This window comes from Neltuma alba, unplaced genomic scaffold (genome assembly GCF_004799145.2).
Source record: "Neltuma alba isolate B1F8T4 unplaced genomic scaffold, ASM479914v2 tig00012113_pilon, whole genome shotgun sequence".
NCBI classification, from domain to species: Eukaryota; Viridiplantae; Streptophyta; class Magnoliopsida; order Fabales; family Fabaceae; genus Neltuma; species Neltuma alba.
In genome coordinates, this window is record NW_021636665.1 from 130,298 (window position 1) to 153,496 (window position 23,199).

Genomic DNA, 23,199 nt, shown 5'->3' on the forward strand with positions numbered 1-23,199 from the left:
TCATTGTCTTTTCAGTCCCTATAGCTTCTTATAACATACGTTTTGGGCACCCAAAAAAAAAAAACTTTTGATCCATAATTTAACCTATAGTTTTTGTTTTCTCTTCTTGCACGATTTTTACTGTGTTCTTGTAAGAAAAGTCACATAGTACTTTAAGTTAATCAGGTGTTTGAGTCCACAAAAAAATAGCCTTATTTTGCTTCTTCATTGAATTACTGATACCTTTTGACATAAATAGATTAAAAAAAATATAAAGGCACTCAGAAATGTGAGCTGCAAAAAAGAAAAAAAAAACTGGAATCAAATTTTCTCTGTCCATCAAATATTAAGAAGGATAGAAAACAAAGAGAGTAAGAGCAGTTTAATTTTGATGGTTATTTCGCCAAAGATAATACAAACGAAGATTTCCGTGTCCAAACTGTATCCATTTCATCATAACACAGATCGATCTAGACGCATTTGATGGCCTTATTATCTATGACTTAACAAAGATATACCCAATAGGTCTGATTCATATAATTGGAGTGATTCCTGATGGAACATCAAATGTGTCTGATCCTTGTTGAATCGAAACATGTCCCCCATAGAAAACTTGATGATCTTCCCATATCAAATGTGGCCAAAAAGCTGTAATCTGTGATAGGAATAAGGATTTAGTTGTAATTTCAAGCAAGGAACAACATATCTATATTCACACAAATATTTAATAATGTTTATTCACGAGTTTGAAGGAGTAATATACCCCAGTTCTATTCCTTCGGTTGGTGGCTCACTAGGTTGACATTGTGGCTGGCACAGCTGCAGATTGGTAGTGTGTGGAGGATTGAAACTCTCATTTTCTTCATTCGTAACCCTTGATTCACAGATCTAATTCAGAAAAAAAAAATAAAACTTCATTTAAATTTTGAAAGAAAACTTGAAATTGAAAATATTTAGCTTTTAAACATATATAAATATAGCTGACGAAGCCATATTTTATTTGTGTCTTCATGGTTTATTTTGTGAGTTTTAGGTCATCATTATTATTTGGCTCAATTGGGTGCTAATGGCATTTTAGGAATCATGCGCTTAATAGCTATTAATTGATGATAATTATGTGATTTTTAATTCATAAATAATTTTTTTCTTGAAATTATATGATTATACATTTGGTTAAATTATTTTTCAGGTGATCATTAGAGGTTTGAGCAAGTTAAATCACGTTATGCTAAAAAGCAAAAGAGCTTCTAGCAGAGCAAAAATTCTATGGACTTTTCATTCAACAGAGGGTTGCAATTTCTTTTCAATTCCCTTGCGCCCATTACCAAACACCCCTTTAGCTAACTATTCTCTTAACCAAACATGGCCTAATCTAAAAATCTCAACTCTCTCAAATCCATTTGGCCAAGCATAGAGTGAAAAAGGGGAAAACGCAAGGTAATCCCCCATATTCATCTTCATCTTCTTCGCAACTTCTATCTCAAAACCAGTCATCCATCTTCATCTTCTCCCTTCACCAACACTCGACTTCATCCCACTCACTCTTACCTCCAAATCGCGGCCTCCAGCTTCGTTTTTCAGAGTGAAAACCTGCAGAACCAGTCGGCCAGCACTATCATCTTCCTCATCCATACTCTCGTCTTCTTTCCTTCAATCCGCCATTCTCCTTCACTCTTCATCAATTTCACATCTCACTCTACATTTTCACATGGCTGAATCGAACTGGAGTTGTGGCGATGGTTAGGAGTAGCTAAATTCTTCAATCCACTAGAGCATAGTGATGGCTTGGGCTTGAGCTTAAAGGGGAGTTTCAGCTTTTCCGTTCTTCATGCCTTTCACTGTATTAATGATTTCCAGGTCTTAGGATGAGCTTTATAATGTTTGGATGTAGTGTATATATTGGAGTTTGGATGTACAGCTTCTCAACCTTTGAATTGTAGTCTGACATTGGGTTGTTAGCATCTTTAATCTTGATTGCATTCTTCTGGTGGTAGTTAATGAGATTATTGAGAATATTTTGTAGTAATTCAACATGGCTTGGTTATTGGATTATGAGTTTGAATGTATTTCTTTGATTCTGTTTTGCTAATTTGTATTAAAACAGTTTAATTGTGAATAATTAATTTACAAGGTATCTTGATTTTAATCATTCTAATTCAATTGAGTGGTTTTTGTAATCTTTTGAAGTTAGCTAACTTCTAAATTAATTGAGGTAATAACAGTCTAAATCATTTGTGCTAGAGAATCACCATCTCATTCTTATGACTTGTTAATTTTCATATTTCATTTCACTAATGCCATTTTTATATACCAAAACCCAAAAATATTTTGACCCATTTGTATCTTTTAGTTTTTGCAAAACAGTTAGTTAAAAAGAAAATCAATCCTTTTCCAAGTCAACTTTTATATTCTGCATACTTGGTTACTTAGGATTATTTAGAGGCTCCCTAAAGTGAATATATATGACCCAGATCATATACTGTATTGTATTAATTCAGTTTATTTTAAAATGGACTTATGGCGACTAATAATTCGTTATTATTCAACAGCAAAGGCACAATAGATGGTAATTGAGCGCAAGCTTGTTGATTGTATATGCATATGTGCGTGCGTGCGTGCGGGTGGGTATATGCATGCTTGGGAAAGAGGAGTAAATTACATGAATGAAAAGATGAATAAATGATCGAATTCGATAACATGTTTTTTTTCATCAACTTAAAATACCTTTCTTAGCTCTTCATTTTCTTTACTAATGACTTGTATCCTTTGATAAAATTCAACATTTTCCTGACTAATTTGATTTCCCTGCAATAGCATCAATAAATTAGTCAGAATTTGTGGGAATACCTTTGATCATATATACGTGGCAAGATCAGAAACAGTATTTCTTGAATACCTTTTGTTGTAGCTCTTTAATCTCATCAGTTAAAATTTGATCCTGCGGACAACTCAATGTTCAAGTACACTACTAGTTCTGTAAGATTGGGAGATGTTAAACTGAACGAAGATCTGAGTTGAACTGAATTATCATACCTTTCTGATCTGGACACGTTTTAAACTCATCTCCAGTTGATTTTCCAAGTTGTTCACTTCGTTAATGCCCAAACCAGAAAGTTGTTCACCCGTCAATTGCCTGCACTTTCCAAAAGGAAATCAATTACTTGGGGTTTATTACTAATTGAGTGGGTTCAGATCAGAAGTAGTGTGTTGAACTGCGGCTAGTTATTTTGCATTTTTTTTTATGTTGAGATCAACATTGTGTTACCAGAATATAATAATTCTGGTTCCAAAATATTTGGTTTTTCTTATTATACCTGTGCAATTCCTGCAACTGTTGAAGTTCTTGCCTCAAGACCGTTGCCTCCCTTTGCCAAAACTACCAAGTGCAACAACAGATATATATATATATATATGTGTGTGTGTGTGTGTGTCTAATAAATAATATAGCATATATAAAAATGTGATATTGAATATGTAAGGAAGAAGGAATGAATCTCTATCTCATAAGCATGAAGATGATTCTTCTAACTAGCCATGCATAATGGAATATCACATTGTCCACTTACATATTTTCCTTTTGTTGAGAAAACTATTGCCTTGATTTGCTGTACATGGATCCCATAATTTCTGGAAATAATAGGGCGTTCGGAAGGACGTTTCATAGATTGAATTCCCATGAAGCAAGCAGGTTATAGTTTAGCTAGCTGTTGTGAGAAATTTTACAATCACATGCACAAGATTTTTGTTGGAATATGTTTAAAATAAAGAGACATGTTTCTGAAAAGTCATGTCCTTATATAAATTTATTAAATTAATAAATTTATATGAGGGGTCATGTCTTCATATAAATTAATATATTTGTATGAAGGGTTATGTAGGAAGTTAAAACATTAAATGAACCTACATACTAAATTCATTGTATTTATTTAAATTATGTTGGTTCATGAACCAACATATGGCTATGACTTTTTATTTAATAAGGTATTATTCCAAAAGGTATCTCTTCAAGGCATGATTCCATAGTTTATATAAACCCTTCACCATCACTTCACTTGCATACAACACAACAAAAACACTAAGATCAAACTCATTGCCTTTGTCTTTGAGTGCACGCAGAAATAGAGTCAAATTATCATTTTGTAAAGGTCATTGTTGTCTTTGCTTGAATTTTGAAAGTGCAATTCATATTCAAGGGTCTTCATTGTATCCTAAAGGAAATTCGCCAGGCATCCCAACTTGTACCCTATAGGATAGGAATAGGTAGGGGCGAATTAAGCCTAAAGAAAAGTGCTGCCCATGCCTTGAAGACATCGTGCACCACTTTCTTCTTCATCTCTTCTTCTTCTACTCTCTAGAAAACCATTCCCGCCAACAGTCTTTAGGCTTAATTTCGTAAGCACAAATGGCTTCTTTAAAGGAGTTGACTAAAAATTTTGTGAAGTTGGAGAGATTTGAAGGAGGCAACTTTTTGAGATGGCAGAGGAAGATGAAATTTCTTCTTACAACTTTGAACATGGCCTATGTTCTCAACACTCCCAAGCCTCAAGAGAAGGAGGATGAAACTATTGCTGAAATCACAGAGAGACAGAAATGGGAGAATGATGACTACATCTACACTAGACATATCCTCAACAGCCTCTGTGATGCTCTCTTTGATGTTTATCAAGATACAACCTCTGCAAAGGATCTTTGGGACAAACTTGAGGCAAGGTACATGCAAAAGGATGCTAAAAGTAAGAAATTTCTTGTCACTCATTTCAATAGTTATAAGATGGTTGATGGAAAGTCTATCATGGAGCAAATGCATGAAATTGAACATATTTTGAATAATTTCAATCAACATATAATGCATATGGATGAGTCCATTACTGTCTCTTCAATCATAGACAAGCTTTCTCCTTCATAGAAAGACTTCAAAAAGAGTCTCAAACATAAAAAGGAAGATATCTCTCTTAAACAATTGGGAAATTATCTTCGTTTAGAAGAGGAATATAGAAAGCAAGATGCTGAAAAGGAAGCCAATACTCAAGAGAAGGTACATGTGGTGGAGGAAGGACAGTTCAACAAGACCTCAAAGAAAAGAGGGAAGGATAAAGACAAACCCCAAGCATAGGATGGTCACAAGAATAAGAAAAAGAAAGGTAATTGCTTCTTTTGTGGAAAGTTGTCATTTCTTCAAAAAGAAGAAAGAGAAAGAAAGCAAGTCATCTGTAAAAGAAGACAATTTTGTGGCGGTAATTTCTGAAATCCACCTAGTTGATAATGATGAATCATAGTGGGTGGACTCTGGTGCCACACGTCATGTATGCAAAAACAAGAACTTCTTCAAAACATTGAAGGAGGAAGATGGGGATGTACTTTATATGGGAAATGTTTCAACTGTCCAAGTCAAAGGCAAAGGGATCGTGAAAATTGAATTCACTTCTGGGAAAACTCTTACTTTAAGAGATGTCTATTATGTACTGGAAGTTAAGAAAATTTAATTTCTATACCTTTACTTAATAAGTTTGGGTTTAAGTTTATATTTGAGGGAGACAAGTTTGTTCTCACCAAGGGTGGAATATCTATGGGCCAGGGTTATTTTTATGACAACATGTTTAAATGTAATGTTGCTAAAGTTAATAATAGTATTTACAGTTGTACTTTTATTGTTGACTCTTGTGATTTATAGCATTATTGTTTGGGTCATGTTAATTTTGGCAAAATGAATGATATGATGAAACTTAAATTAATTCTAAAGGCTGTTATTAATCATGACTCTTGCACTACTTGCATGTTGACTAAAATAACAAGAAACATTTTCCTAGAGTAGAAAGAAGTTCTAAAATATTAGAATTGATTCATTATGATATTTGTGATTTGCATGGTTGGCCTACTTTGGGTGGCAAAAAGTATTTTGTGACTTTCATTGATGATTACATTAGATATTGCTATGTCTATTTAATGCACTCAAAGGATGAAGTCTTAGACAAATTTAAGATCTTTAAAACTGAAGTAGAACTTCAATGTGAAACTTTAATTAAATGTTTAAGGACTGATAGAGGGGGAGAATATTTTGATCCAAAATATTTTGAGTCTGTTGGGATAATACATCAAGTAACTGCTCCTTATTCCCCACAACAAAATGGTATAGCTAAAAGAAAAAATAGAGTTTTAGTTGAGATGGTGAATGCCATGTTATCTTACTTTGGTTTGTCTAATGGATATTGGGGTGAAGCATTGCTAACTGCATGTTATATATTAAATAGAGTTCCTAAAAAAGGAACAAGATAACCCCATATGAATTATGAAAGAAAAGAAAACCCAATCTCAATTATTTTAGAATTTGGGGATGCAATGAGAAAACAAATCAAGAGAAGAATGTATTGAGTGGCAATGACTTAGAAGAAATAGAACTTAGAAGAAGTAAAAAGGCCAGGAAAGCAAAAACTTATAGTTCAGATTTTTTCATGTTTCTTGTTGAGGGGTCAAGGAAAGAAATTGAAAATTGTTCATATGTTTGTTTTAATTTAGAAAATGCTCCCGAAACATTTGAGGAGGCTATGAAGTCTCAAGATGCAGCTTTTTGGAAAGAGAATATACAAGATGAAATGGATTCAATAATAGGAAATAAAACTTGGAATTTAGTAGACCTCCTATCAGGTTCTAAACCTATTGGTTGTAAATGGATTTTCAAAAAGAAATTAAAAGTAGATGGATCTATAGATAGGTTTAAAGCTAGGTTGGTTGCTAAGGGCTTTACACAAAAGGAAGGAATAGACTATTTTGATACATATGCATCGGTTGTAAGGATTTCCACAATCAAAGTGCTAATAGCATTTGCTTCCACATACAATCTTGTTATCCATCAAATAGATGTTAAAACAGCTTTTCTTAATGGAGAGTTGGAAGAAGAGGTGTATATGACACAACCAAAAGGATTTGTGGTCCCTGGTCAAGAACACAAGGTGTGTAAGTTCATTAAGTCTCTTTATGGACTTAAGCAAGCCCCTAAGCAATGGCATAAAAATTTTGATGAGGTAGTTTTAGCAAATGGATATAAAATCAATGAATTTGACAAATGTGTTTATAGTAAGTTTCATAATGGGAAAGGTGCCATGATTTGTTTGTATGTAGATGATATGTTAATTTTTGGCACTGATTCGAATGAAGTAAATCAAACAAAGAAAATTTTGTCTAAAAATTTTGACATGAAAGATATGGGACAAGCAGATGTCATACTATGAATCAAGATTATTAGGGATAATAATTGTCTTGGTCTTTCACAATCTCATTATACTGAGAAGATATTAAAGAAGTACTTTAATTATTTTGATTGTTGTCCTGTTTCTACTCTGTTTGATTTCAGTATGAAATTAGTACCAAATAGTATCAAATAAAGGTTGTCCTATGAGACAACATGATTATTTAAAGGTAATTGGATGCTTGATGTATGCTATGACATGTACAAGACCAGATATAGCATATGGTATGGGAAGGTTAAGTAGATACACAAGCAATCCAAGTCAAAATCACTGGCATGTTATGGATAAAGTGCTAAGGTACTTGAAAGGAATAGTCAACTATAGTTTGACTTATAGTGGTAATCCTTCAATTTTGTAAGGATATACAGATGCCAATTCGATAGATTACTCAGAGGATCATGCTTCCACAAGTGGATGGGTCTTCACTTTAGGTAGGGGTGCTGTTTCTTGGGGATCTAAGAAACAAACTGTATTGCAGACTCTACCACAGACTCTGAGTTTATAGCATTGGTTGCAAGTAGCAAGGAAGCGGAGTGGTTTAGAAACTTCTTACTTGGAATTCCTATATGGCCTAAGCCAATGGCACCAATATCTATCCATTGTGATAGTTAGTCTATGAAATCATAGTTATGTGAGGTCATGACATATTGGGAAATCATGACATATTGGGTTGAGACATAGTTCTGTGAAGGATCTGATTATGAATGGAGTAATCTCCATAAGTTATATAAGATTTGAATTAAATCTTGCAAATCCTTTGACAAAAGGCTTAGCAAGGGAAATGATGTTGAAAACATTAAAGGGGATGGGATTGAAGCCCTATAAACCTTGATCACTAATAGTGGAAACCCAACTTACACTTGACCATCATATCAAGTCTGGAGTTCAATGGTGAAAGTATGTTATTAGAGTGATTATAAGTACTTGACATGTTTATATATCCCAAGGTTGAAAAGTGCTTCGTAACCATGAGATTTAAAAAGGGAAAGGTTGAGCTTTAATTTGGCTCTTAATGGAGCTATAAGCATATATTTGATGGAGCGTTAATCATGGTGGTGCTCTTGATGGAGTCTATCTACATGAGAGTGAAGTGGGGCCACTTCTAGGAGTCTAAGGGCTTGACTCTGAAAACTCTTCATGAAAAGAATACTGACAAAAGGCCATAAACGTGTCATTTTAAGTGGCATACAGTGGTCCGAGATCCAATGCGTGAGTCATGCATACTTGTTCATATGGGATAATTGGTTCAAAGCTTAGTCTACCATATTATTTCAGATGGGTAAAACCATGTCTTGCTTAGGTAAAGGTTCAAATCCTTGAGATACCTTTACTGAAAACATGAGATTTCCGAAGTGATAAGAGTTTGGGTTCATTTTAAAAATAGTGGGGGATTGTTGGAATATTTTTAAAATAAAGAGATGTGTTTTTGAAAAGTCATGTCCTTATATAAATTTATTAAATTAATAAATTTATATGGGAGGTTATGTCTTCATATAAATTAATATATTTATATGAAGAGTTATGCTGGAAGTTAAAACATTAAATGAACCTACATACTAAATTCATTGTATTTATTTAAATTATGTTGGTTCATGAACCAACATATGGTTGTGACATTTTATTTAATAAGGTATTATTCCAAAAGGTATCTTTTCAAGGCATCATTCTATAGTCTAAATAAACCCTTCACCATCACTTCATTTGCATACAACACAACACAAACACTAAGATTAAACTCATTGCCTTTGTCTTTGAGTGCACACAGAGATAGAATCAAATTATCACTTTGTAAAGGCCATTGTTGTCTTTGCTTGAATTTTGGAAGTGCAATCCATATTCAAGGGTCTTCATTATATCCTGAAGGAAATTCGCCGGGCATCCCAATTTGTACTTTATAAGATAGGAATAGGTGGGGGCGAATTAAGCCTAAAGGAAAGTACTGCCCACGCCTTGAAGACATCGTGCACCACTTTCTTCTTCATCTACTCTTCAGAGAACCATTCCCGCCAACAATTTTGTGATCATGTACAAGAGAGGCTGTTGAGAGTACGTAGTGATAGTTATGTTCGTTTATAAATTCTGTTGCATATGGTTACCGGAGAGAAGTGTGTGTGTGTCTGTGTCTCTCTCTCTCTATATGCATATACATCCGTATGTATATATGTGTAAGGCTTATGACTATTGATGCGTAACATGGAATCAATAAATAGAATGCGGTTCTTCACCTTTTCTTCCATCTGCCCTTTATCATTAGACTATAAATATATATATATATATATAAATATCGTGACTTGGTTTTTTTTTTTGTGAGCTCGAGTCTTGTATTTTTCCCCCCTGCCTGAGCAGGTGTTCCCCAAGTTAGAATTGTTTTCCCCTTTTTTTCTTTGTATGATCTTGCTTGGAGTGAAATATAACGCTGACAAGTGCAAGTACGCACAAACACATACTAATGAATCGAATTATATATTCATTTTATACAAATTATATACTCTTTCTAGTTCTAAAGGTAGGAACTAGTTGAGAGGTTTATTTTAATTTTATATGTAGTTTTTCCTGAGACAATCCTCTTAATTGCGCATAATAAAATGGATTTTCATCAACAAGGGTAGCTTCGAATTCAAACAATTAAAATGAATATTTTTAGAAAAACAATATATATATTTATTAGAAATAACTAATTTAATTAATTTTCTTAGTCTCAGTAAATTTATTATCTAGCTCCTTCATTTAGGCCCTTAGGGGATTTTGGATTTATGAATGTCCTGTAATTAAGCATGACTTGTATATGCAGAAAACTTTAAAAAATTATTTTAGTAATGGTATTTGGTCTCATACCTTGGCTTCTATAGCTGGATTCATAACCAAATGATGTTCCTCTGTGTTTTTGTTGTAGCGCTCAATAATTGACTTCATGCTGCTATAAGCAGAGAATTCCATCAATAAGATGAAAATCAAGCTTTTATCCATGTAAATTATATTCATGAAAATATGGGATATATCTTCTTTTGTGTGTGTGTGTGTTTTTTTTTTGCCGATATGGTGTTGCCCATCTTTGTTAGTTTGATTTAAAATGCAAGTTTATGACTAATAAGCTGTTGGTTGAGATGGTAAGCAGTCTTTCTCCTGTAAGTTATATAAAACAAAAAAGCGAATTTATGACTTGAGAGTACTTTGAGTTGTATGAAAAAATGCAAGTTTATGACTTATTCAACAAAAATTTTAAGCTCGATTTAAAAAGCAAATTGGAGAAGTGGAGTTAAAAATTTTTTTACTCTTACATCTTTTTTTTATTAAAATTTTATAACCCTAATTTTTTAATTATTTCAAATCAAACTTATTAAAAATTTTCTTCCATCCTTCTTCCTACGATTTTCCTCATACGAAAAGACTGAGTGTCAAGTTAAAGATCGTGTATGAAAAAATTGTTTGTTGGGATAACTTTATATCCATTCATATGGCTCATTAACCGAACTCGGTCTGAACTAGTTAAAGCTCAATATGACTCCTAGAAGCTAGTTGGTTTATCCAGAATAATGTTTTTGAATTTGAAATTATCCATTTTATAAATTTTCACATGATTAATTAAATAAGCTGTGATAATTTTATAAATAATTACCTCAGAGTTGGACGGATTGCAATTGGTACTTTTATAAGGGAAAATTGGGGGAAAAAACCCATTAAAATTTTATTGATGATTCGGACCTGATAAATTTTTCATATACAAAAAGTATTGGTACTATAGAATAACAAAACTCTTCTTATTTAGGTCATTTTTCTCATTAATAAAATTTTCAGTGAGGGGTTTCTCCCAATTTTTCCAATTTTAGATTTACATCGCACGTTTCTCTGTAATTTTAGAGTCACACCATTATTTCAATTGTATTTATGAGTTGTTCTGATGAGGGATTTCTCCCCAGTTTCTCCAAGGTCTTACTTCTGTCTAGTTAGATATATGGTTCATGTTATAAAATATAAATCTTTATTAAATTTCAACTGTACAATAATCACTGCCTATTTGTAAAGGTTATTTGTACTGCAAATGTTACATGTTATTTAGACCATACATTTAGTTAAACTCAATCCAACCTATCAAATGAAACCAAATATAATTAAACCTACCTTTGTTAATACTAACCTATTCCATGTTTCCACTACCCCCAAACCCTTCCAATAATTTGAACTCTCTTAAACAAATAAAATTATAAGAATTCAATTATACTGGGTCAAAGTTCAAATGTTGAGTTCTAATCGAGTCAGAATTATTAGGACCAATTGTTTAATTTTCTACATTTAGTTATATATAAGAGATATATCGTGCATGTGTTTGTATAGTTTTGTGCATCTATATCCATGCATTATGAATGCTAGAACATAAGTATCTTACATAAAGTTTCAATACAAAGAATATTACTGGCTTAGATTGAGAGTGACCAACGATAGAAAGAAAAAAGGTAGGAGAAAAGGAGAAAAAAAAGCGTCAAAGATCAAGTCTGTCACTGATAACATCATGATTCACAGAAAGTAATTCTGAAAATAACACAGAGGCATATTGATATAAATATAATATATATATATATATATATCTCATTTCTCAAGCCTAAGCAAGAATATATAAGAGGAGAAACAGAATAACAACCAAAAAAAAGAGGGAAAAACTAAAGACTCAATCACAAGATCGCATAAGACACTTGAATATATGCAAAAACTTTGAAAGTTTTATGTTAAAAAGAAGCGAGATCTAGAGGTATATTATATGAGCATATGAAAAGAGAGAAGCGCAAAGAAAATTCTGTGAGCTGAGCCTCTTTTAAGAAAACAAAGTAAATGAAGCCGGGAACAATATATACTATTGAACAATAAAGTAGATCTCATATTAAGAATCAGAGGTAATATATACCCACGCACCTGGGGCTACCATATTCATAGAGCTTGTCAGTGCTAGAGAAGACGATGACCCCAACTTGTACGTCACAGAGGATCGCAAGCTCCCTTGCCTTCTTGACCAAACCACTTCGTCTCTTTGAGAAAGTGACTTGCCTGTTCGGTATATCATCAATCCTCTCAATCGCAATCTTCCTTTTCCCCATTGCTCTAGGGTTTCTTGGCTACTTGGCCTCCAACAAATCTGTAAAGCTACAAAAATTCATCAAAAGAAAAAGAAAGACACCATTCTTAATTAAAGTAATCGGAAAATAATTTGTTCCAAAACCACACATATAACCTGAAAAAAAAAAAAGAAACAAAAATACAAAATCAAAATAAAGAGTGCTTATATGGTGGACAAGCCGGAGGAACTCACAGAAGAATAGTGGGAGGAAGAAGAAGACGAAGAAACAGGTTTTTTGGGAAGTTCTAATGAGAGACGCTTTTTGGTGAACGATGCCCCTTGAATACTTAGTCTCGAAGGCTTGGAATAATAATAATAATAAAAGGCTCATAGCTGAGCAATTAAAAAAAAAAAAAACAGGAAGAAGGCTTTCAATGAAGATGACGAGTGGCCGGGAGCTATGTGATGTGATATATGCAAACCACAATCACACACAATACTACATTAATATATATATATATATATATATAGAAGTGTGTGTGTGTGTGTGTGTGTGCGTGTATTATATACAAGATACAATTATACAAGTAATTATAAGATGCTTAACCTCCACTATCCAAATGTGTGTGTGTGTATTATAAGATGCATCAACAAGGCATGTGCTATTTGTGGGATCATACAATATACCATCACAACAAGCATGCTGGAAAAGAAACAAGCTACATTGAAGTTCATAATATCAATAATTTTGCAACAAGCATTGCTTAATTAAGAAGCTTTAACTAAGGTCCAACGGTTCAATAGTTAACATGTCCGTTTACAATCCGGCCGCTTCAGCAATTTATGAAATTATGCTAAAAGAGAACAATTTGCTACGCTAGCATTGTTCTCTTTTTCTTGCCAATTTTTTCACCTGAATTTTCTTGCCAAGTTTAGAAGTAAACTGTAATAAACCTCCGTACACTGCACAGGCTTTTGAATTTTTTTTAAATGAAAATAAAGAACGTTAAAACCGCGAGGAAAAAAATGCAATTATAAAATCTACTCACATATGGCAAAAAAAAGGAGCTATAATTTCATGGATTCATGTTTATTATTAATATTTACTGATTTGATTGAGTAATTATAAAAAAAAAAACTATTAATTCCCATGTTAACTTTAACAAATTGACTTGTACATATGAATATAGCCAACCAACCAATCAATATATATAACAAAATCTGTATAAAGTTTTTGGGGTCGTTTTACCTTTAAATACAAGCATTTTGCGAACACAGAAGCACTTATTTGCGTTCTGCTAAGAAAACGTAGTTTTGGGGGGCAATCTAAACTTGCGGAGTCTGTAACCTTGTTCTTCATCCTTCGAATGATGTGAGGAAAATATATGACTATTTTTTATATATGGTCAATTCTTTTATAATGTTATCACAAGAATGTATCAATAAATTATAGAAGAAAACCCTAAAGTTAATTCCAATAAATTAGGGAAAATAGGGATTAAAATTGGCATACAAATTTTTTTTTAAAAAAAAGGCCTAGGCAAAAAATCTACAGTTTATCTTTAGTGTTCTGTATTTTTTTTCCTTCCATCGATCGTCTGCAAGCATTTTTTCCTTCCATGTTTTGTAATTCAAGTTCTAATTTTTAAAGTATGTTTGTCAGTAAGTTCTTAATCCTAATTTCTCCGATAAATTATTCTTTACAGTGCAAAGCCTGTAATACCCTACGCAAGCACTTCCAAAATTCATCAATACCAAAGAGGTAGGTTTATTTCAATTTTTAAAACAATAGGGTTCACTTTCACTTAGTCTAAAAACAAATTCTGATCAATGACCGCACCTTGTTTAATTGTTGATAATTTATTTTAATGAATTAATTTTTTATTTATTATAATAAGACAGGACGCCTTAGTTGCTCTTGGACGTTCTTGCCCATATTGTCTTATTCCCATGTTTAATTAATTGGCAAAAAGCAGACTGGCAATAACTAATTTATTATGCGTTCACACATGCGTTCATATTGACAATCTGACGATTTGTTTCTTGGGTGAAGTAGTTAAACAACCTACAGCTTAGTATTTTAATTATCTACGTTTCTATTACATATACTTTATTATGTTCATTTAAAATTATTGAAGTTTAATTTAACCTTCCAATGCACATTGATTGTTATATATATATTTATAGTTGTTTATTCACTTATCAATATTGTTAATTCTTAAGTACTCTGTTTTAGTAGTCCGTTTACCTACAAGGAGAGTGAATTGAGTGATACAAAATTTTTCCACTTTAAGTGTACACACCGAATGAGTTGAAAAGAGCGTCCAAAGCAAGGATAACTAAAAGCATAGAGTAAAGATGAAGAAGGGCAATGCATAACAGTAGACTTATCCTAGTTCGGTTTAATCTGCATGACCTACGTCCAATCTCTACGAATGTCCGGAGATTTTCAGCCACTATTTCCACAAATTCAACACAAACACTTATGAAGCAACAATACAATAGTTTTAGAGTTCTCAAGACTGTAATCACCCCCCCTACATGGGTAATCAAGAAACCCACTCAAAATTCTCACACATCTTACTCAAAGTACATAAAAATGATTATCATCGCAGTGGTCGGATAGAGATTTCCTCACTTAATGGGTTGATACATATATTGAAGCTAAGGGTAGTCGAGAATGTTTCAGCTGAAGTTTTAGAGCAATTGAATAGTTGTAATAGTTTTAGAAGTTCATCTCACTCTTTCAACATAAATGATTCGTTATTTATACATGGAGAATGTTAACTAGCCCTTAAACATAATTAACTCTACGTTACTCAAAAGAAACTAACAATTGAACTGGCCGTCGTAAGAGCTCAAGCTTTTATTGAGTTCGACAAGTTGTTCTTTATAATTTAATCCACAGTATATAAGTGAGTCATGTGTTTTCATTAAGGGAAAAACATTGAAAAGGGAATTGTAAGTCACACTTATTGAAATAAGAAGGATTATATTGGATCGCCAGAGCGAAATGGAAAAAAGGAAAAAGAAAAGAAACGAAAATAGAGTATAACAAAGTACATCACAGAGAAGAAAACTCAGGTTTTAACGAGGGAACTCGAGTTTTACACACAAGAAGCACGGACAAAGATCATAACTCGAGTTTTGCTGAAGGAAACTTGAGTTTAAGAAAGACAGTACAAAGATCAACTTCGAGTGGACGTAGTTCTCTTAATTTAATTTCAAATTGAGCCAATGACCTTGTATATCTCTAAGATTTCATGTCATTTCAACATATTTCTGAGTTTCATACACTCTTTGATACATTAATTTGGGCATATCTTGGACACGCAAGATAGAAAAATGTACATTTCTTTTCTGGCCTGGTTGCACATCATGGTTCAATATGCATATTTTGTGATCATATTTCTAGTTAGTTTCTTATAATTTTAATGTTATTCATCTGTAGGAATATTTTGCTATAAAGACCAAGCAATTATGGCCACTTTGCAAAGCCTGATTAGGGATGAGAGAACCATGGGAAAATCATTCTGTGATGAGAAAACAGAGATCACAAAACAAAGAGCAGCTGCGCCCAGCTAGCTAGGCTGTGATGCAGAGCATTTGGACCATGATCATAACAAAGATAGAGACAAAGAGCATTGGCGCCTAGGCTCTAGAATTAGCGTTTGGGCCGTGACCAGGTGAAAGCTACATCGCTAACAAATAAATGCACATTTGAACTAAACCGAAAAAAAAATTCAAGGGTTTCAAGGATACAAGGTCTCAACTCATATTTGGCTGCCATTTTGGTCTTCCTGGTTGTATTTGGGAGATCTTTTTGTGCTAGGTACGGATTTTGGTGGAAATTGAGTTGGGTTTTGAAGTTTGGAAGAGGCTTCATATATTGGTTTCTTCTCGATTCTCCTTTTCCTTTCTCATGTTGCTGGTTTATATGTATTTTTCTCATGGTTTTGTAAATATGGATATATAGTTAAAGTTTTGATTTTAGGATCATTTTGAACTCTTGTATCGATCAAGTATTCATTTCTCCTTTATATTTGAAGTTAATGATATGATATTCTAATTTTACTCTGTTAATTGGCCATGAATAAGATTATTAAGTTCACTTCATTGATGCTCGAGAATGTTAGATTAAGTGTAGAACTTGATTTTAATTGTGTGAGAACTTGAAATTTGTGAGTTGAATGGATAGTTTTGCCAATGAGATAGAAATATATCTATTAAACGCACCTAGTCATCTAGGAATTGCAATACAAATTGGTGTCTAGTTAATTACTTAAGAGATTAAGAAAGGGAAAATTTCAGCTAAGTCCCACAAACGTGGACTTATTAAAATTTCAGATCCAAAATAAAATTAAATAAACAAGTAAAAAGATCATTTAACCCTTAATGTAGAAAAAGTATAAGTCAACGCATAAAAATTTACACTAAAAAATAGAAAAATGAAAAAAAAGGGACAAAAAAGAAGCTGAAAATTTGTAAATGCCAAATAAGAAATGTTAACAAAAATTTCTTATCATTTGCTATTTCAATATTATCAACACCAAATAAAGTATTATTACCAAATAAAGTAATTTTTAACTTCTTTTTTTTGTCATTCTCCCCAGAAAAATAACAATTCTGTATACAACAATTAAAATTACAACAAAGAATTAAAAAAGATACAACTATGCATATAACAATTTACGACAAAAAATAGATAAACAACAACTAAACATATGGTCTTTTACAACAATGAATAAAAAATAATATATATATATATATATATGAATGAAAATTTGCCGCAAATAATACAAAAATAACATTTATATGTGTGTTGTTTATGACAAAGAACAGACTAATGACAATTCTGCGTATAAAAATTTACGACAAAGTCTATCATATGTTCTCTTCAAATTTTAAGGGCTACAAGGTATTTTTACTTGTTTATTTAATTTTATTTTGGGTCAGAGAGACCGTATTAAATTTTTAGAATCTCTTAGATGAAATTTTTTCATTAATTGAACTAAACACTTATTTGAAACTTGAGAAAGCATTTATAGATAATTTAGTATCTTTGGCTAGCATAATCTATTAGTAAGAAGCAAATATAATGATTGAGTATTCTTGGACTACAAGGGGAAGATGAAAAATGAGTTTCTGCCATATTTGAAATTAAAGCATCAAAGTTTAAAAAACATGCTTCCTTCTTAGGAAAACATTTTTAGATTGTGATAGGTGTCACTGAAAAGCATTACTGAATCTATTTTCATATGAAACAAGTTTCATATCAAAATAACTCGTAATTTGTGAGATATTGCGGAAAGGCAGAAATAAAAAACACAATTTTGAAAGAATATTTGGGGAAGAAAGCAAACATGAAAAAAAGAACCCGAGTATTGATAGAAGATAACTCGATTTTGTAAACTGGAAGCACAAGCAAGGAACACAAATCGAGTTGAATGAAAGTAAGACACTGAGTTGTCACTGAAGGCATAGACTACAAGACTTTTATTTGGTTAACTAATGGAGTCATAATCATCTTGAAAAAGTTCATATTGATGCAAGATTAATTATTATGCTACACCATGCATAATTTCTTTTTCTTTTTTGTTATGCATAGATATCACCTTCTATTAGAGGCAGTACAAAAAAATTGATTTTAGTCGTCGCTGAAAGTACAAAAGTCGCCGCTGAAAGTTTTTTGCGGCGACTAGTCGTTGCCGTAGCAGCTGTGGCTGAAAACTTTCAGTGGCGACTAAAAAGGTCGCCGCTAAAAGATACTTTCAGCGGCGACTTTTAGAAGTTTTTGTCGCCGCCGAAAAGCCTTTTAGCAGCGACAAAATAAAGTAATGCTTAAGAAGAATTGGCTTTACCAATGCCACATCATCACCGCTGGTGCCACGTCATCGTCTCCGGCCACCATGTCATCACCGTCAACCTCCACGTCATCACTGTCGACTCCACGTCATCGCCATCGGCGGCCACATCATCACCGCCAACCGCCACATCATCACTAGCCACCTCCACGTCATTGCCACATCACTCTTCCTTGCCACATCATCATCCAAATATTTTCACCTTAAATGTGTCTTCTTCCAAGTTCGAACTCGTGACCGTCTCCTTTCGTGTCCAACCTTCTTGCCGCTGAGCTAGACTGAATTTGTTTATTAATATTATAAAATAAAATATATATTATTATATTATACTTTCAGCGGCGACAAAAAAAGTCGCTGCTGAAAGTCCACTTTCGACAGCGACTAAAAAAGTCGCCGCTGAAGGTCTACTTTCGGCGGCGACACTTTTGTCGCCGCTTAAAGTCTTGGTTTCAATGGCGAACTTTCAGCGGCGACTTTTTTTGTCGCCGCCGAAAGTCGTCGCCTAAAGTCTGTTTTTTTGTAGTGAGGCTATTCTATTGGAGATATTATTGAGAACTAAATATAGGCACCTCTTTCAGTGGAAATTCGAATCTTGGTCCATTATATTGTGAGGGACTAGTATTTTCCACTAGACTTAGCCCTGTTGATACATCATGCATAATTTCTTACTATTTACATGAAAATCCTTTAATGTCGTATATAAAATCTCGGACTATTTTAAATATAATTAATATTTATAGTATTGAAAAGCTATATATGTATGCCATTTCTCTTCTTTATCAAGTCAAGGTTTTTTAGTTTTTACTTCAAAGGGATTAAGCTGCAAAATAATTAAATACAATTAGTAATACGAGTACTATATGAAAATATGATATTCCCCTCTTCATAGAAAGGTTAAGAAATAAAATTGAAAAAAAAGGTCCCATTTTCTCTTTCGCCTTTAATATGCGAACAACCAGCAGGTTAATATGACATCTCTCTCTCTCTGTTTTTTTTAATCGCTTTTGTTTCTGTTTTTCCATTTCTAGCTTAGGAATTTCCCATTTGGACATTCTAATGGACCAAGAGGGTATTATTACATCTGTAACCATAAATAGTATTGTAAGTTATTAATGCTTCGTGATTTGTTTTAAACTCATTTTTATGACTAGGATTTTTGCTTTCCTACGACAGAAAAGCAGGCAGAGATAAATTACAAACCTATAGAAAGAGATACATTACATGATAAAAGTTGCCGTGTTATTTATCCATATATAACAGGACTTCTCTGCATTTAACCAACGTAGCTATGCAAAACTTTGACGTAGTCACCAGAGAAACCGTTACAATCTATCTAGATTACAAAGCTATTTCTCTATATTTTCCACTATTTTTTTAACCTTTTGGTTTGTGAAGGATTTTGGGGAGTACCTGGATTACGTTTGTGCAGATGAGTTGCCCACACGAAACGAAAACATTTATATGGATTTTTATCATGCAACACAACAAAGTCACCCCCAAATTCATCCGCTACATGAAACGAATTTGAGACATAAAGCTCCTATGGATGGACAATGACATGGTGACAAAACATGGTAGTAGCGATGACATGGCAGATGGTGGGAGGGGGCACCTGGCAAACAGAGGTGAGTTGGTAGTGACCGGGGGGTGACTGGTGATGATGTGGTGAATCCAGAGGGTCACATGGCAGTTGGGGGTGAGGTGGCAGCAGTACGTGGTGACTGGTAGAGGGACTATGTGGCAGCTTCTAAGGTGTTCCAAATGGCATTTTCAAAAGCATTAAGAACTTTAAATTAGTGATGAAAATATACTATTGGTAATTATCAAATTGATCAAAAATTTTTATCAGTATATTTCGTTGTTGATTAGTGGTGAATTAGTGGTAGTAACATTTCGTCAGAAATTAGCAATAAAAATTTTATCAGTAATCCATTGCTAATTAGTTATAAAATTGAAATTCCGCCACTAATCTAGTTAGGGACAAAACAATTGGCGGCGGCTTCTATCATTGACAGATTCCATCACTAATCTGTCAGTAATTTCATCACTAAATAAAAATTCAAAGTTTGATAGTGGTTCACAATAACCGTTTCTAAACTGTTTGCAGCACATAATTTGGTAGCACTTGGCCAAACTGCTAGCTCTTAGTAGAGGTTCACCCCCTACTAATGCATCTTCTTAACCGTTACTAATCCACATCTTTTTTTTAGTGTTAATTAGAGACTGGAACCACTCTTTCAATTTTTTTCAGAATTAGTGATGATAATTTGAATTTTAACAAGAATAGAGGGTTTACCAAATAAATAGTAACCATACAATAAATATAAGAAAATTAGTTATTTGACAATTCTCGAGCTTGAAATGGATTAAAATGGTTCCTGAATTGTCAATATAGCTCCTATACACATGTTTTTGCCCCAACCGGGGATGGAAGCAATATGATGTTACCCAGTGTACCTACTATTTTAATCGGCCCTTGGCTAACCTTTATTCAGAAAGGCCGGATGTGACAGCATGGTTCCGGATGACCATAGTACATTTGAAAATGGCTTTCTTATTCTATAATGTATAGAGATATATCCAATATGTCTGATCCATATATAACAGAAATGATTCCTCACGCGTTTGTTATCTAACTATCTTGCTAAAGTAGCTGAAGTCTGTCATAGGAATCAACAAAGAAAGTTTATGCGTGTTCAAGCTGTATGTTTATTCATGAGTTTGGAGGAATATAATATACCCCATCTCCATAGCTTTGGTTGGTGGCTCACTCGATTGAGATTGTGGCTGGCTCAACTGCAGGTTGCTAGTGCATGGAGGATTGAAACTCTCATTTTCATCATTTATAACCCTTGCTTCACAAATCTAGTTAATTAAAAAATAAGACGTTATTTAGACTATGAAAGAAACTTTTAATCATACACAGCACAGGCACAATATATAGATGGTAATTAAGGGCAAGCTTAGCTTGTTGATTGTATATGCACACACACACACACACACTCGAGACTGGAGCAAATTATATGGAGGAAACTTAAATACCTTTTTCAACTCTGCATTTTCTTTACTAATGAATTGTATCCTTTCATAAAGTTCAACATTTTCTTGACAAACTTGATTTCCCTGCATTAGCAACAATAAATTAGTCAGAATTCGGGGGAATATTTTTCAAACGTAACGGGCAAGATCAGAAAAAGAATTTCTTGACTACCTTTTGCTGTAGCTCTTTAATCTCATCAGTTAAGATTTGATCCTGCGGACAATTTAATGATCAAGTACACTACTTGCCGTGTAAAATTGTGATATGTTAAATTGAATGAAGATTTTAGTTGAACTGAACCATCATACTTTTCTGACCTGGACACGTTTTAAACTCATCTTCAGTTGGTTTTCCAAATCGTTCATTTCGTTAATGCCAAAACCAGAAAGTTGTTCACCCATCAATTGCCTGCATTTTCCAGAAAGTAGCGCTTGTTGAACTGCTGCTTGTTCATTTGCATTTTCCATGCTGATATCAACATTTTGTCACCAGAATGTAATAATTCTTGTTCCAATGTACGACCTTTAGTCTTAATATAAGATCTAGTTTGTAGTTCAATTTAAACTACAAACTAAATCTTATATTAAAAGCCAGAGGCACATAGTATCTGATTTTCTCATTATACCTGTGCATTTCCCTCAACTGTTGAAGTTCTTGCCTCAAGACCGTGGCTTCTCTTTGCCAAAACTACCAAGGGCATAAAAATGTTATAATGATTGTAAGGAAGAAGGAATGAATCTCTAACGCTCATAAGCATAAAGACGATTCTAAGTCGACTTACTTGCATTGGCCACATATATAATAGACATATTTACTTTTCGTAGGGGGGAAAAAAATCATTGCCTCAATCTGCCGTACATTTACCCTCTAATTTCTGGAAACAAGGCATTCGAAAGGACTTTCACATGGATTCAATTCACAGGAAGCAAGCAGACTATGTATTAGTCTGTTAATATGAGAGGAAGTGTACAATCAGTATATAGAATGCAGTTTTTCTCCTCTTCTCCCATCTTTCCTTGATCTTATTTATCGTTCTCTTTTTGTAGTAAAATCTTGCTTGGACAAGTATATATACACTGACGATTGGAATTATTATATATATATGAATGATTTGTAAATGTCTAGTAACTAAATATGACATGCATATGAAAAAACATTAAAACTATTAGAGGAATGAGGTGCTTGGTCTTGTACCTTGGCTTCTGAAGCTGCATTCATAAGCGGATGTTCCTCTTTCTGTTTATGGTAGCGCCCAATTATTGACTCCAGGCTGCCATAAGCAGACAATTTAATCAATGAGATGAAAATTAAATCAAGTTTTTGTCCATGAAAAGTATTATTGTTGCGCGTACTATCTGTATATTGGTTTCTAGGTGAGCACGAAAGAAGAATCAAGCCAATATAATGATTGAATTGAGTATTCTTGGAATACAAGGGAATAAATAATTCTAGGCTCCATTTTATCCTTGAAGTCAATAATTAGTTGTTTTTACTGATTTCTAATTTTAAGAACAGCTTCTCTTCATTCCTGATATTTATATTATTCAAATTAAGTAAAAGTGTGATAATTATTAATTAACCAGGTTTTGGTACTAAATTCTTGTAAAGACGACAATTTTTTTTAATCAATTTTTACTTATTACGACACGTGCACCTACAATGTAAACAAAACTATTTATGAAAAGCTCCTTGAATCTAGTTTCTAATGCAATAAGGTATATCTCAAAATTCTTTATGTTGTGAAATATATGCGAAAGATTGAGTGCAAGTGAAAAATGATTTTCTACCGTATTTGAAATTAAAGCGTCAAAGTTTTAAAAAAATACTCCTTCATAGGAAAACATTTTTAGATTGTGATAGGTGTCACTGGAAAAAAAAAAAATTATTGAGTCTATTTTATTTTCATATGAAACAAGTTTCATATAAAAATAATTTGTAATTTGTGAGATATTGCAGAAACGCAGAACAAAAAGTCAAAACTGAAATAAAATAGAGTCTATTTGTGCCAAGAAGGAAACTCGAGTT

At 33.2% G+C, this 23,199-nt stretch overlaps 2 protein-coding genes across 2 annotated transcripts in view; both read right to left on the minus strand.

Moving 5' to 3' along the window:
• LOC114722765 (MADS-box transcription factor 23-like) overlaps positions 1 to 23,199 on the minus strand; it is a 60,432-nt gene that overhangs the window by 36,343 nt on the left and 890 nt on the right. Inside the window, exons 2-5 of the mRNA XM_028908859.1 lie at positions 22,369 to 22,444; positions 21,800 to 21,861; positions 21,483 to 21,582; positions 21,346 to 21,387 (exon numbers count right to left, since the gene is read on the minus strand). Coding sequence (XP_028764692.1) covers positions 21,346 to 21,387; positions 21,483 to 21,582; positions 21,800 to 21,861; positions 22,369 to 22,444 — 280 coding nt within the window. The remainder of the gene's footprint in view (positions 1 to 21,345; positions 21,388 to 21,482; positions 21,583 to 21,799; positions 21,862 to 22,368; positions 22,445 to 23,199) is intronic.
• On the minus strand, positions 3,007 to 12,310 carry LOC114722767 (agamous-like MADS-box protein AGL21). Its single transcript, XM_028908860.1, has 4 exons — positions 12,129 to 12,310; positions 10,059 to 10,137; positions 3,294 to 3,355; positions 3,007 to 3,112 (listed from the first exon to the last, which is right to left on the minus strand). Exons 1-4 carry the CDS (start codon positions 12,308 to 12,310, stop codon positions 3,007 to 3,009), a joined length of 429 nt encoding a protein of 142 aa, XP_028764693.1.